This window comes from Calliopsis andreniformis, chromosome 12 (assembly GCF_051401765.1).
Source record: "Calliopsis andreniformis isolate RMS-2024a chromosome 12, iyCalAndr_principal, whole genome shotgun sequence".
Lineage (NCBI taxonomy): Eukaryota > Metazoa > Arthropoda > Insecta > Hymenoptera > Andrenidae > Calliopsis > Calliopsis andreniformis.
The window spans coordinates 4,615,655-4,630,303 of NC_135073.1; the positions used below are offsets into that span (position 1 = coordinate 4,615,655).

The window sequence follows — 14,649 nt, forward strand, 5'->3', positions numbered from 1 at the left end:
TTGTGTGACGTAGTAGTTCCTACTAAACTCAAATTCATCCCTTGACAATAATTACGCTATTCTTTGTTTCAGTACATTTTAAACACTGAATAGAATACTTTGGAATTACACAAATGTGTTTACTTAAAAAGAAAATATTTTCTTCTCTTGATGCACTATGTGTGTTTTCAACTTTTAACTTTCAACTTAAAATAACTAAATTAAGTCAATAGAACCTCGAAGCAAAAAACCGATTAGCATAATTCAGAGTATCTTGTTAACAAATTAATTATGTTTCTTATTGCTGTACATATATTTGTATTACTAATTTCATTAGTCACACTTAACTACCAAGGTAAATGTATGTTTATTTTAAACTGTATACCAAAGTTACAAGTTTTTGTAGAAATAGGTACATAATTCATAGGAATAACGTTTATACATATACAGAGTTTTTGACAACAGATGCCAGAAATATTTAGTAATAATTCTACATACTAAAATAGAATGAAAATCAAGAATGGCAATTGCATTTAAGATTTCGTTTCAGTGTTATTAATTGTTACAAAAACGTCTAAAATTCGCGTAAAATGTGTCTGACGTGGGATTTATTCTACTTATTCTACTAGCCAGACCTGGCTAATGCACGTCGACAGTAGTATCCATACGTTCCAAGTCAAACACATTTCACATGAACGTAAAGCATTTTTTCAGTAATTACTTAATAACTCTGAAACGCAGCTTCAAATGAATTTTCATTTTATTTTAACATGTAGGATTAGCTTTTAAAATGTCTGGCACTTATTTCTAAAAAATAAGGTACCTATAACAATATGAAATAACTATACCTGTTCTACATTCTACATTCTACTACAACTGTAAACTGTTCTAGTGTTAATGGAAGTAAACTTTTTTTGAAATTATTATTCCAACAGTAGTATAGTTTGAAATTGTTCACAATCATTATCGATCATTTTATAAAAGAGAATTCGATTTTACAGAGCTTGGTTTTTGTTTCAGGATGCTGTTTTGTAACATTTTATACGAGAAAGGCAGCTCTGGACGCGCAGAATGCTCTCCACAATGTCAAAACCTTCAGTGGGGTATGTAAAATAATTTCTTCACGCTTGAGCAGTAAACTTTCCATTTATTCCTTTTAGCTTTGTCGACTTCAGATTTTTCTCTTGCCAAAGGAACCCAAACTAAAACTGACGCACCTATAAAACATAGCAAATTAAAAAATCTAATATCGAATCTTTTTCGTTTAACTATTATTAGTAATTAACTCCCCGAAGGGAACGCAAAAATGATTGCTTTCACGCAACGCAAGGCATCACACGAATAAAGATATTTATTCACAAAGCTCAAGTTTAACTCTTAATTAATTTCCAATGCATAATAGAAATTAAAATAATGAACTACACAATTTTACATAAATCATGTTTAATTTAATAATTAAGAAGTAAATAGATAAACCTTCAACATGGTGAAAGAAATCAATTAGTCTCCTCTGACTGGCATAAAAATAACATAAGCCAATCGATATCAAAAATACAAATCCAAAAATGCCCTAAAATGAAGTAAAAGTAATTTAGGAAATTATAAATTATGAAAACAACTTTTTTTACTTCTAATATAAATGATGAGACTCTATGTGCTTATTTTGAAAAATTTATTTAACATCATAAGCGGTTCAATTTTGTTTACAGGATGAAGTTAAAAGTATTAACAACTATTTAATCCTAATAGTCACTAAAGGAGTAATCTATATAATTCACTACACAGTACACAGATATACATTGAATAACAATATTCTATTTACTTTCGATCATTCACAGCTTTCAACTATTGTTGATTCAGTAGTTAGAGCTGATAGAAACTGGTGTGTGTTGAATCAAGATTAATCAAGGGGTACTTTCGCTCAACCGATTAATGAACACTTACCTAAATGATTATCCGAGTGCCGACGACTAGTACAATCGATATTGCCCGAATAATGAATATTAATACGGTCGATTATCTGAATAAATTACTCAACTTGCCACAACCGATTAATCAATCCTTCGACAAATCGCTGATTGCTAGGTCCTGAAGTATCAGATATAGGCTGAATGGATCATCACTGCTCACGTATTGATCTCGTTAGTAAAATGCCAATTGATTTCAATGCTGAAAAAGAATTACGTCAAGTTTTTAACACTGGAATATACAAACCTAGCACTAGACTTTGTCATTTAACGCTAGAATTAACAGAGTCGTCAGAATGATTGGTAGAGTTATTCTTGATACAAATTTTATTCTTTGCAAAAGCTATTTTTTCTCAATTAATATTAAATAAAAATAAAAATATATATAAATAAACGTTCTTTCTATGAATTATATATTTTTTCAAAAACTTATAATTTCGGCACATTTCTATAAGAAATAGATACATGGTAACCTTAGTAATTCATATGTTAAATTATTTGTAAGGGAATGAAGCCATAGGGATTGTTCAGGAATGTATAGGTATTTTGCTTTATTCTAAATTTTTCATTTCTACATTTATGAAGTAAAATAAAGCACATACTATAACAGAAAACCGAAAATATAAAAATCGATATGCAAGATTGACGCGAAAATATAAACTGCATTAGAATGATACATTTTTTTGATATTTAATCTGTGCAGATACCAAATAGATCAGCTCCGTACAATAAAATGCAACAACACTAACGATACGATAAATGCTGTATTTTAAATGATATAATATGATGAATTATTTAGGAGATGATCAATTTTGTTTTTGAATTATTACATTCTTAACTTCTTAAAATTCATCAGACTGACTTTGGAAATGTATTAAATATTATACAAAAGTCACACATAGTTCCATTATTTTGAGGTAGTACATATAATTATGCAGATAAATTTGTCTACTTTTAAACAATTAACCACTAATTATGTAGTTTGGTAGTAAAGTTACAGAATTTAACAAGAAATGGAATCGATTAGTTTATTTTCTGAAAGATTCATTTATAGGTATAAAAATAAATATTCAACACGAGTAGAAGATATGCAATATATTCTTACATAAACGTTCTTAAATATGATTATACAAAGTAGACATTATGCAATATACGTGCATGCAAGCTAAACTCACATTTTTGTGCACTTTTAATGAGTATAAAGATCGTTATATCACTTTTTTCATACAGTAGTGGTAAGAAATACTTTGTGTACATGTTATGATTACCTCTTTTTTAGTTATAAAATACTTTTTCATAATATTCCTGCTCCTAGTGCCTATAGAATAACAACCGACCTACTGTTTATGCATGAGGTCTAACCTTCTAAAGAAGTATCTGTCTAAGATACCTGAGATATGTGAGAATTAAAAATTTTTGAAACATTTTTTACAGATATATCACACGTTGTCATGACTAAAATGAATCAAATTTGCTTAATTTTAATAACACTTTGACAATCATGTCACGGGTATAATCGACGAGATTTTATTCTTTTAACGTGTCGCATCAATCAAATTCAGTTGAGACTAAACTACAAAAGAGTTAATAGTAGACTGAAATTTTCAAATTACTTTCAGGAACTATTGTTCAACGTTAGCGCTCGTGACAAATTTTGAATACAACTATTCTATGGAAAAAAACTGTGGTAGCATTTCGCATTACAGTTGGCGTTCTGTCAATTGTAGGCAACGCAACCGATGGTATCGTTAAAACTGCTCCCATGCGATAATTATAGTTTCCTCGCGAACTTTCGATGCAATTACGGAGACGTCATTACGAGCATTTAACCTACCAATCCCTTTCATCCCGTTCCTACCCTGGCCACGCGCATTTATGCTTGAATTTACGAGAATAATTATCATCGACCGAGACTCGGAGTAACTCCGCGCTTTGGCTTCTATGCGAAGAAACAAACGAAGGGCAAATGAATTCTCAGTTCGGCGAAATGAATTTAATAATTGAGTGTTCTATATTCCTTGTTCCAAAAATGAAAAGAACCTACGTCCCGCAAATAGAGTCCATTAGGAGTGCATAGAAGTTGATTAGATTGTGTTCATAATGATTAATTTCAAGAATGCGTTTTAAAGAGATAAGTAAAAATGGTAATTAAATAAATTTCTGAGAAATAAGTCAAGAGCACAATATACATTAAAAAGTCAGATTAAACAAAGTAAAGAAATTTTTGTAAGCTTGCATGAAATATTAGGGAGAGCTTCTGAAGGTTATTTAAACTCATAGATATTGCATTATATAATCGATAAATAATTTTGATTTCTATCAAAGTGATATCTAATCCCGTGGAACACCTGAAGAAGGTTTCTGCGTTCGGTGAAAAAGATTTAGATACATATAATCACTAATATGTATGAACTTGATTAAAAATGAACAGATAACGTTTGTATATAACGCCATCGACATGTTCTGCATTCTCAACAGTGTATGCTGATTAATAAAGCGTTTGAATTACGCGCTCGTGCGTCAAGTGATGAGTACGAGGCGACAAACTTCCCTCGATTACCGCGCAACGGCGCCACTATCTGCGCTCACCTAAACCTCGGATATTTATCGCCGTACAAATCACACCCTAGGGATTTTATGGCATCGCATAGGCTACTCGCCTCACATATTGGAGACGAACAACACATGCGGTTTTCCCCCGTCGATTCCATCCCATCCTATGTCTGCAACTTGGTGGAATTAGGCTTCGTAAATTGAATAAGCCACGCAATCGACTGGCCTACACGGGACGATATATCACGTTGGGAATAGAACTATAGTTAGGACACTACAATATGCCTGCATTTAAATAATTATTGGTACAGTGAACTGAGAAACCTTGGGCCAAACACCAAACCTATAATTCTGACGTTGGTTATGTATTTCCTGAAATAGTAGCGATACTCTACGATGCGCAATTGTTTGAAATAGGATATTTCTTAGGTAAACTTAAAAACATCTTTATATCGATTGTTTTAAATAAAAATTTCTTTTTACGTGTAAAATTCAATTATTTAGAATAAAGTTTGTCAAGGAAATAAGATATTATACATAGAAGCCTGATTTTATAGTTCAATATACTCAGAAACGCAAAATAGTATAATTATTATACTTTGTCTAAATCTAATTCCAAACAGTCTATGTAATTAAGCATTTAGTTTTTTCTTGGTATTCTTCATTAGTATTGTTATTAACCTCTTCATTGTTATTGGTTCCTTCTATAGTAAAAATAGATGTCGATAATTATGAGTGAAAGAATTTGATCCTCTATATTCTTCAGAAATATCAGCTTCCATCATTAAGTTAAATATAAAATAACAATTATAACAAACGGCAGTCTTCCTTTTGCATTGATAGCCTTCATTTTGCCGTGCCTTGGAGAAGTCCTCGTCTCTAAATTAACGCTCACATATAAAAGTAAAAATACTTTTAATAATTGAAACAGAAGCGTATAAAATCGATACGTCCGTTTTATCCATTATCTAAACTATAACAAAAACAAAAAACTTTAGATTCCTATAAGACTTTTCTATTTGTTTCAATGCATCGAAATCTGATATACGTACATACCTCTGTTATTCTTATATTCCGTAAATGGGAATTTAAATTTTATCTTCGGTTTCAAGTTAATGAGACTTTCTTGGGAACTATTTTACATAACAGTTTTAAAACAAATAAACATGACTCTAAAAGTCTTAACTTTGAACTACTACCTCCGGTTACAGAATACCTACTATCTTACTGACTGCAATACATTTACATTGTAAGATTTTGAAAAAATTCATGTTTTGTTAAAAATGTCATTTTGTAAGATCGTTTAAGTTAAAAAATTGGATTTTGGCCAAGCAATATCCGTTTTTAAGTCACTATACTGTATCTAAAAATGAGCGGTGAAGAGATGTAAGGATAAGTTAAGATATTATGAAATACAAATACTTCTGCTGTATATAATTTTTGGAAATCGTACATTTACAGTTCAAATGTTTAACAAGATTAATTTCAAATTAATTTTGTTGTATATTGCAATGTAAGTACTGTGAGACGAATTTCATGACTCGAAATAAATCAAAGTAATACAGTAATCTTTTATTGTAGGAAATTACATTTTTCATAAACGTGAATTTTAAAATCAATTGAATATGCGCATAGCGAATTTCACTTGCAGATTGCTACTAGGATTATTTCTATATATGATATGAACATGGCTTGTTTACCGATATCAAATACCAGTTTCTACTGAACGAATATCACGATGTGATATAAGAACGAAGAGTCTAAGTTTCTCTCATTGAAAACTATGTACTTATTGCGAATGTTCACGCATTTGTGAAAAATTTAATAATTCAAAAATACAGATTGTAGGATAATATGAAAAAATATCGTGTAATTAAATAGACTTTTCTTAAAAAAAATATATAGAAAATTGATAGATTCCATTAGTTTATTATAATATGAAAAATAATCACCCACTAGTGACGTTTATGCATTTAAAATAAAGTTAAACATTAGGTTACGAATTACATTCACAAAGGCTGAAGTATATAACTGCAATAACCAATCAGACACAGCGTCTCAAATATAGTTTAAATTGATCGCCCAAGGTGTAAAAAATGAAACACATTTGTACCATTTTATGACAGTACTAAGCATGTTTTATTAAACGAGGCGTGTAAAGAGTAATTTCGCGGCAATTGACTTGTAAACGCCCTAAAAGGAATCGCTTTTTACTTATAATACCGTCTGAATGTTGTATCAAAGGTTCGTAGCACAATATGAAAGAAGAAATTCATTTCCCTCTAAATGAACTGAGGCATTGAAGCACAAGAAATTGGACAAGAAACACGAGATTATGAAAAATATGATTATTCTGCCGCTCTGAAAAATACAACCTCTATACCGCCAGGAACAAGACGTGTTGAAATGAAGTTACAGTTGAGGAAATATAATTGAAGTAGATCGGGACATGTTGCCGAAATTTTACTAAACTACACCCCCATTGACAAATTTGACACCACCCACTATATTTAGTAGTACGCAAGATTTAATAGTATACAAGATTTAATGTAAACTGAACTGTTATTCGATCAGTTTCCATCAGTTGAGTATAATTTCTTTGAGGATAAGATGATTAATGAAATAAGTATTTTTCCTTAGTTAAAATTAATTCTAAATATTTATAGTGATAATCAATAGACTGATAAACATAAGACATATAGTCGTTTCGAAACACTGTGGGTCCCTTCGTGTATAGGTAGACTTAGTTTCAGTATAATATTTTATACTTAAAATTGTCAGTTTATTGTTATAAACCTCAACTTTCAATATTTTCGTCAATTGACAATTGGCTTGTTTTACTTCAATTTGCAATGCATCAGAAAGTCAAGCACTAAGCAATTAACTCTAATAATCACTGTGCTTGGACATAACAAATAGTATTATTTACAGAAGCATTACCAAAATATATTGTATTCTTCAACTACAGTCCGTTTACAATATTTTTCACCCGAGTTTTCAACAGCTTCATCGGCTTCTTCAAGGTTACTCGAAGTTACAGTAAGTATCTCAGGACTTTCCGATGGAAGAGTATCTTACCTATAATGAAGCACAACTATAGAAAAGTAGATGGAAAAAGATTATTCAAGGCAATCAAGGGGAATTAGTGAAACAGTTTTCCCTTTTCTATGACGATTGCTTAAGATGAATACATTTACTGGCGGATGCAAAAAGAAACCGCAGCCATCCGTGAGCTCTCGAATTCCCGGACGAGGTCGCGTGCCGTGGAGGAAAAAAGCGGTCGAAATCCTGGCGGCCGCAAGTGACTCTACGAGGTTAATTAAGGGAGTTAAACAGTCGGAAGTCGAGGTCCTGCTCTCATCAGTTGGGCGCTGGGGGAATCCGATCAGGAGTCGAGCAGCGACTTGTGGAAAAGAATTCTCCACTGAAGGAGCACGGGTACAGTCTGGACAGGGACAGACAACGAGGGGGAAAAAGACAGCGAAAAAGAGAGGAACAGAGTTGGCAAGATAGGGAAAACAGAGAGGAGGATAGAGAGAGAGAAAGAGAGTAGCAGAGAGATTTAAAATACTCTGTAAAAGGAGCGTGTAGAAAAAAGAGGGAGACAAGAAAAAAAGGTGAATTGCAGAACAACGTTTTCGCGATGAGAGGGGTTCACCGAGTATAAGTGGGTGGCTGAAAGGAGCAAGGGTCGAAAATGGGAGGGTGGAGGGGAAGAGGGAAGCGAGAAGAGAGTAGGGCCTATGGTGTACGAGAGAGAGAAAGAGGAGAGAGCATGAACAGAGAAAGAGGGATTGGAGAGGCTGAAACGGGGAAGGTTAAGGAGACAAGGAGGGGCGAGAATAGGGGCGGCTTGTGCATTTGAAGGAGTTTAGCTTTTCTCGTATCAGATTTCGTTTCCACGAGTGGAGTCGAGTCGAGAGGTCTGTGTTGGCTCAGGAGAAATGAGTCGAGTACTCCGGGGAACCCTTGTTACCCTCCCTCCCGTGTCACTCCTCTCGACCGTCACCCTCAGTGACTCCACGAACCTCGACCCCCTTCCCTACCCCCATAGCCTCTTTTCTAGATGCTTCAGAGTAGATTTATTTCGCTGGGAAGGCGAGTAGGACTTTGATTTGGTGATTTCCTTCGGTTCTTTAGGTGCGCGTGCAAAGGAACCCATTAATAGGGGCTGTACCATCTAAAGAGTTTATCAATATGCTCCAAGGGTCCACATAGTGAAGAATACAAAGTTAATGGCAGTATTTGACCGTACGAGAATATTACAGTACTAGATATTCCTAAAATGTAATAAAAGTGGTTCCCTATGTTCATTTACAACCTGTGCACCCTTTTTAAGGTGTTCCATTAGAAAGCTACACAACGCTAGATGATCTGTATTTACTCCTTAACACTTCTAAAGAAATATTGAGAATATGATTCGACGTAAGTAGACAGAATTATTATCAAGTCTGATGTCGTGCCGTGTACTTCAGAGCTAGCCTTAAATACTGTGTTGTAAGGAAGTGAATAACGTTGAAAAAGATATTCAGAAGATAACAGCAGCGTGGCACAGAGGCAAGAGAGGTGGTAGGCCCGCTATAAATAATAGTAGTAGGTGTGTCCAATTCGGCCAATAAGGAAAATGCGTGTGTGCCGTCTTTATGTGTTTTCTCACGGAGCCAATCAGACCTACTGACATCTAAACTCCCGATAATACATAACTAATATAATCGAAGGAATTAGGATTTGAGCCCAATAATAATTTTTATGGTTGGGCTTGGTGATAATAGAACAAACCGATGGTTCTTGAACATGTGAGATACCAAAAAGATCCACCGACGCCATTCCTTGGCTAGACATTGAAGTAAATGCAAGCAGTGTTGTGATTGTGGAATAATTTGGTTAAGTCTTATAAATTACGTTATATAAACTTAGTACGTTTTTAATCAGATCGTGGCAATACTTACCACTATCCAACTGTTCAATTTAGTAGAAAAGTTTTTATCTGACAGACCTGGACGCAATGAATCTGTTCTGTAGAAATTACTCCGACTCAGAAGAATTTAAATCCTAATAATTATATTACAAGAACTGTATAAAACTAATCTCAAGATGGATCTATATTGGCGCCGAAGTTTTCCATCTTATTTACAGAAATCAAATATTTCATATTTACGCAATAATTGACACGAAATAATTTTGCAAAAAGGTATAACAGATTCTTCTATTTAAAAATATCTTAAAAACAACTTATTCATCGAAAGCAAATTAATAGCATACAAAAATATTGGGAAAGATTGTAGTGTCATTCAAAATAGCAAAGTGACTACTATAAATGTTTGGCGACCCCTGAGGCAAATCTGCAAACCGTAGTTTCTCACTCAAGTAGGTCACATTGAAAATTTCTTTTCGAAAAGAACTTTAGGTCATCGCATTAATATTCCCTAGAAACTATATTTACTATATATTAGGTCTTTATTAGCAGAATAGGTAGTATACATTCACAAAGTTTGATTTCTCATTATAAGAATATCTGCATTAAGATATTTGAACTAATTATCAAAAAGTTATTAAAATCTATGTTCTCGTTTTGACTCAAATTTTCTTGAAGGGTACACCATAATTGAAATTCTGGCAATTTCAAAAGATAGCATTAAATGTATTAGCACAAGGTTATTACCGAAACGATTCATCGTTTGCCACCCAAACAACTTCTGTAGCAATGGCTATTACTAGGAAGTGACTTACTAAGTTTAAAATTGCCACGTATCTGCCATTCGATTACGTGGAAACCCATCCAAGTTTCTCAGAACACGCAAGTGCATCCCACCGTCATCTGCCGAGTACAGTTTTCTCCATATCCTATACAACTTCCTGATTTCAGTCTTGTTTGTTTTGAGACTTCAGTGAAGCTATATAATCAGACTGCTTCATACTTGTTTACATGTTCAACGAACTGCTTTCGAAGATGAAATAACTGTACTAAAAAATGTCAGTATTTAATGCTTTACTGAATTGTTTGCACTCAGATTTTTCCAATAATTGTAAGTGTAATTACGTACTCGAAGAGAGGTCTCATATTCAAGCACTTGGGCGACTGTTGAAATTCCATCGATATCATAGAGGATGCCCTTTTTAATTTCAATTACACGTTTCTCTTTGAAATTGCATTTTTCGCAAAAATGTATATACTATCCAGTCATTGGTGTATTAGTTCAAAGTATTCCGAATCATATCAGTACGGTCAGTGACTTTTTTGGACATTTTTTAAATCGCTTTCAAGGGTACGTTTTCAATTATTTCTTCAAATATTTCAAATAAGAAGAAGTTGTTTCTATAGAGATCACTTTATCATTTTAACAAAATTCAATAAGAAAATTGATTATTTTATAAAATTATTACTTGTGTGGAATTTGTGTAACCAATTCTGTTTCCTATATTTTAGAATTAGGTATCCTTATTATGTTTTAATAATTTTAATAATTTTACTTTTTTGTTTAGTTTAGACATTAATTTCAGTTGCTCGTTTGTAAATACAAATATAGACTAATGTGGTCGATTTAAATAACATTCTACTTGCTTATACAGTAACTTTGTAATGTCTCACTTTATTTAACGTGTACGAAATTGATTTAGTAATACACAATACATTGATTTTCATAATACATAAATAAATAGTAAAATTATCTTTTCAGTTTATTGCAAAATCTTATTTTCATTAAATAAAATACGCCAAATTTTTAATCTTTTACATTAACAATTCATGATTCTGGCATTAAGGAGTTAAAAGAGTCTAAAAACTTTCAAGCATCATAGAAGCTTTAGAATTTCCATATTTCCTAATTAAAAAAATTAAAAATCTCCCTTTTGTAAAAGCAGAAAAGGCTCTCATATCTTCCCTTCACGAAAGAAATCCCTGGCTCTCTCTTCCACCCGCGTGTACTTTAAATTTCACATTTAAATATCCTTATTTAGCGGTTGCAGCAGTCACGTGTTATCTGCCGAAGTCATCTTAGCCCAGACGATCTTGATCGTTCACGATTTTCTCTGGTACCTCCAACTAAATTCTATAGAAAACCGAGCGAAGGAAGCAGAGGTTGTGGAGGAAGACAATAAACCGTGAGAGGGCGAAAGAACGGCTGGCTCGTTAATTTTATTCGCGCGCGCGAGCCTCGCCCATTGAACGAAACAAAACGCGGCGAAACAACGAAGATTACTCAGCTTCCGAACCGGAGGCATTCGACGAAACGACCTATATTATACGACTTCTATGCCAAGCTATACCGTTAAGGAAACGGGGGGCTACGAACGAGCCAGGGGCGAGACGGGAAAGAAGGGAAAATAAAGCGATATAGCAGGTGAAGGGATACAATGAACAGGTCTTAAAAACACTATGATGCGAGGTATAATGGTCCTATCTCTCGTAAATGCGGATTCGTTAACGTTCGCATCAATAGTGCGCACCCTTCGTGTGCGTTTAGGGGTAGTACACAGAGAGTCTCAGATACATGTTGAAATATCTTATAGGGTTCGTAAAAGAGATCGAATGATACAAAAGGAGACCTATTAGAGCTGATTGAAAAATACTAAGAATTTCTGTTCAGAGCATAACTTTTAATGCATATTAGCTGAACACTAATAGTCTTGCTCAAATGCAGTCTCCTGTTGGTAATATGCACTTTTTTCAGAGACATCGTTTGAAATTGCATTTAGTTTTCAGTTCGTAAATATTTCTTTGAAAATAGAATAAAATCGAGAAAAGTAAACTGTAGAAGATATTAAAACTTTTTTGTTCTATTAGCTTTTCCCATAAATCTAATATGTTACTTAATGTTTCAACCATTAATGCAATATAATATGTACACTTTAAAATATAGTTACTTACTTTTTTAAAAATATAGTTACTTACTTTTAAGGATTTTTTATTCTACATATTTTTAAATATATATATACATTTTTCAGTGCAACCATATCTTAATTGTTGTCATAAACTGAATATTGAATGCTTAAATACAGGAGTATTTAAGTATACATATTTATCTGAGTAATTTTAAAAATACAAGTATTAGGTCATCTCATAAATTATGCAAATATTACTTTTTTATAACCACCAATCATCCATACAGTGAAAATCATTAATATTCAAACGCTCATATAATTTCGATTTCTAAATGTATCAGTGGTACGTGATACTGAGGTACAACACATATTTTATCTACAAATATTTTTTTGCTGCTCGTGCAAGCTACAACCTTTAAAAGGAAGACTAATTTAGCATTTACTTATGGATTATAAATTATGTTATCATCTGAACTTCCTTACCATTTCTGTAAATAGATATTTTAATATGTTTCGGAGGCTAGTTATGAATGAAAGTTGAAAAAGATTTTCTTACAGATGTTTAAGTCTTAAATGCTTAAAGTGTGGACGCTGGATATTTTTTTGCATTTTGTAGCAGTTTATAATCTTGAAAGTCACCTAATTAAATTTTAAGTTGAAGTTTGAAGAGCCGACCAAGTTGTAAGTGTTTAAAAAAAGATAGTAGAAAGTGTAGTTCAAGGACTCAAGAACTTCCGAATGCAATCCTTTTCATGCTAATGAAGTCAAAGAACTATTTGCCCTATTTACGGAGGTTTCTCGGCATTGAAATTATTAGAGGAATATTTGAGCGCAGATACGCAGAATAACAATGAAAGTTTTAATTGAACAACATTGCAATTTGCTCTGAAACATATGGATGCAAGGTTTAGTGCGTATTCTGGTGAACAAAAATAATTGAAACTGCTGTTATTTTTATTGCTTGCGCTTTCAACAGTCGTTCAATATTAAAAATCCTGGAAATGATTCGAACGGTCACTGTCCTCTATAAAAATGTTGGCCAATCGAATGGAAGAGATATCTATACAGAAAAGGTTGCATAGCTTGAACAGTAAAAGTCTAAAAAACCTAATAAAAAATAGATCATCATATAATTATAAAGTAATAATTACTTTCCCTTAAGGTCAGAAGATCCTTTTAAAAATCTACAAAAATCCTCATTGTAACTTTAAAATTGAAACCATGGCTGTTAAATTCGCAAAATAGATGTCCTGAAAAAATTAATGAAACCAGTGATTTAAAATTATAATACCTTAGAGAAAATATCACAGTATGTCTGAACTATAATTAAATTAAAATAGTAATGAGAAAGGATCTTCTGAATGAAACTGCATGTGTCGCTGGCTACTCTTCGTGTGAAAACAAAATGGAGACATCAACAAGAGAAGCGAAAAAATATTTCTACTGGAACAACTTTAGTCTGACGGAGGAATCATAAGTTTTTGATAAACCGTTTCCATCTGCAGCGAAAACTCAACGATATTCTAAGAAGAACGTCTTTAATGAAGGGTTCTCAGAATCGCTGAACTCGCAATTTCGCTGATCACGATTTAACCTACGCACTTCTTCATTTAAAGTCATCGTCCAACCGCGATAAGGACGATCTTTATTTGTTAGCGCAACACCTAGTCGTAACGATAAGTCAAAGTCTGTGCGTAAACTATTATGATTTAATTGTTATTACATAGTGTCCTAATACACCTACGTATTTGTGGTTATAAGACCAGACGATCTATGTCACATTTTTTTAAAATTCGAGTTAAAACCTTAGTTAAGATCCAGAATATAAAACTTATATTTATAGAAAGAAGAAACGGCGCTAGAAGAATTTTTTCTTTTAAAAATAATATTTCAAGAAAACACAAACCCATGAGACATTACTGAAGTCGAAAACTTTAAATACTAATATCTTGGAATCAAAAATATATGACTTAGGTCATTTTTCCTTAGTCACAATAATAGTACAACAAAAAGTTCAAAACAGTTCTGTTTCTCAATTCTTGTAATTTATCTATGGGTTGTTTCTATAACAAATACTACAAGATCGAGTACCATAGATCGACACGAAATCACAGAAGTAACGATAGTTTTGAGATCGTACACAAACCAATAAAAATCACGTTCATTTTGGTTATAAAAAGAATGATTCAAACTCATTCTCATTCAAAAACAAAGTGAAGCCAATGGTAATGAAAAAATAATGTAAAAAAAGAAGCAATTTTAAAGTGTCTCGACCACAATGTATCTTCTGTCTAACGAATTAGATCGTTTTTCCAGTTACATAAGATGT

At 32.8% G+C, this 14,649-nt stretch overlaps 1 protein-coding gene across 7 annotated transcripts in view; it reads left to right on the forward strand.

Annotated features, from left to right (window-relative positions):
- The window catches only part of LOC143186354 (CUGBP Elav-like family member 1), a 537,153-nt gene that overhangs the window by 403,976 nt on the left and 118,528 nt on the right, over positions 1-14,649 (forward strand). For all 7 annotated transcript variants that reach the window (XM_076390000.1, XM_076390002.1, XM_076390001.1 and 4 more), the window contains exon 5: positions 1,000-1,082. In XM_076390000.1, the coding sequence (XP_076246115.1) occupies positions 1,000-1,082 (83 nt within the window). The remainder of the gene's footprint in view (positions 1-999; positions 1,083-14,649) is intronic.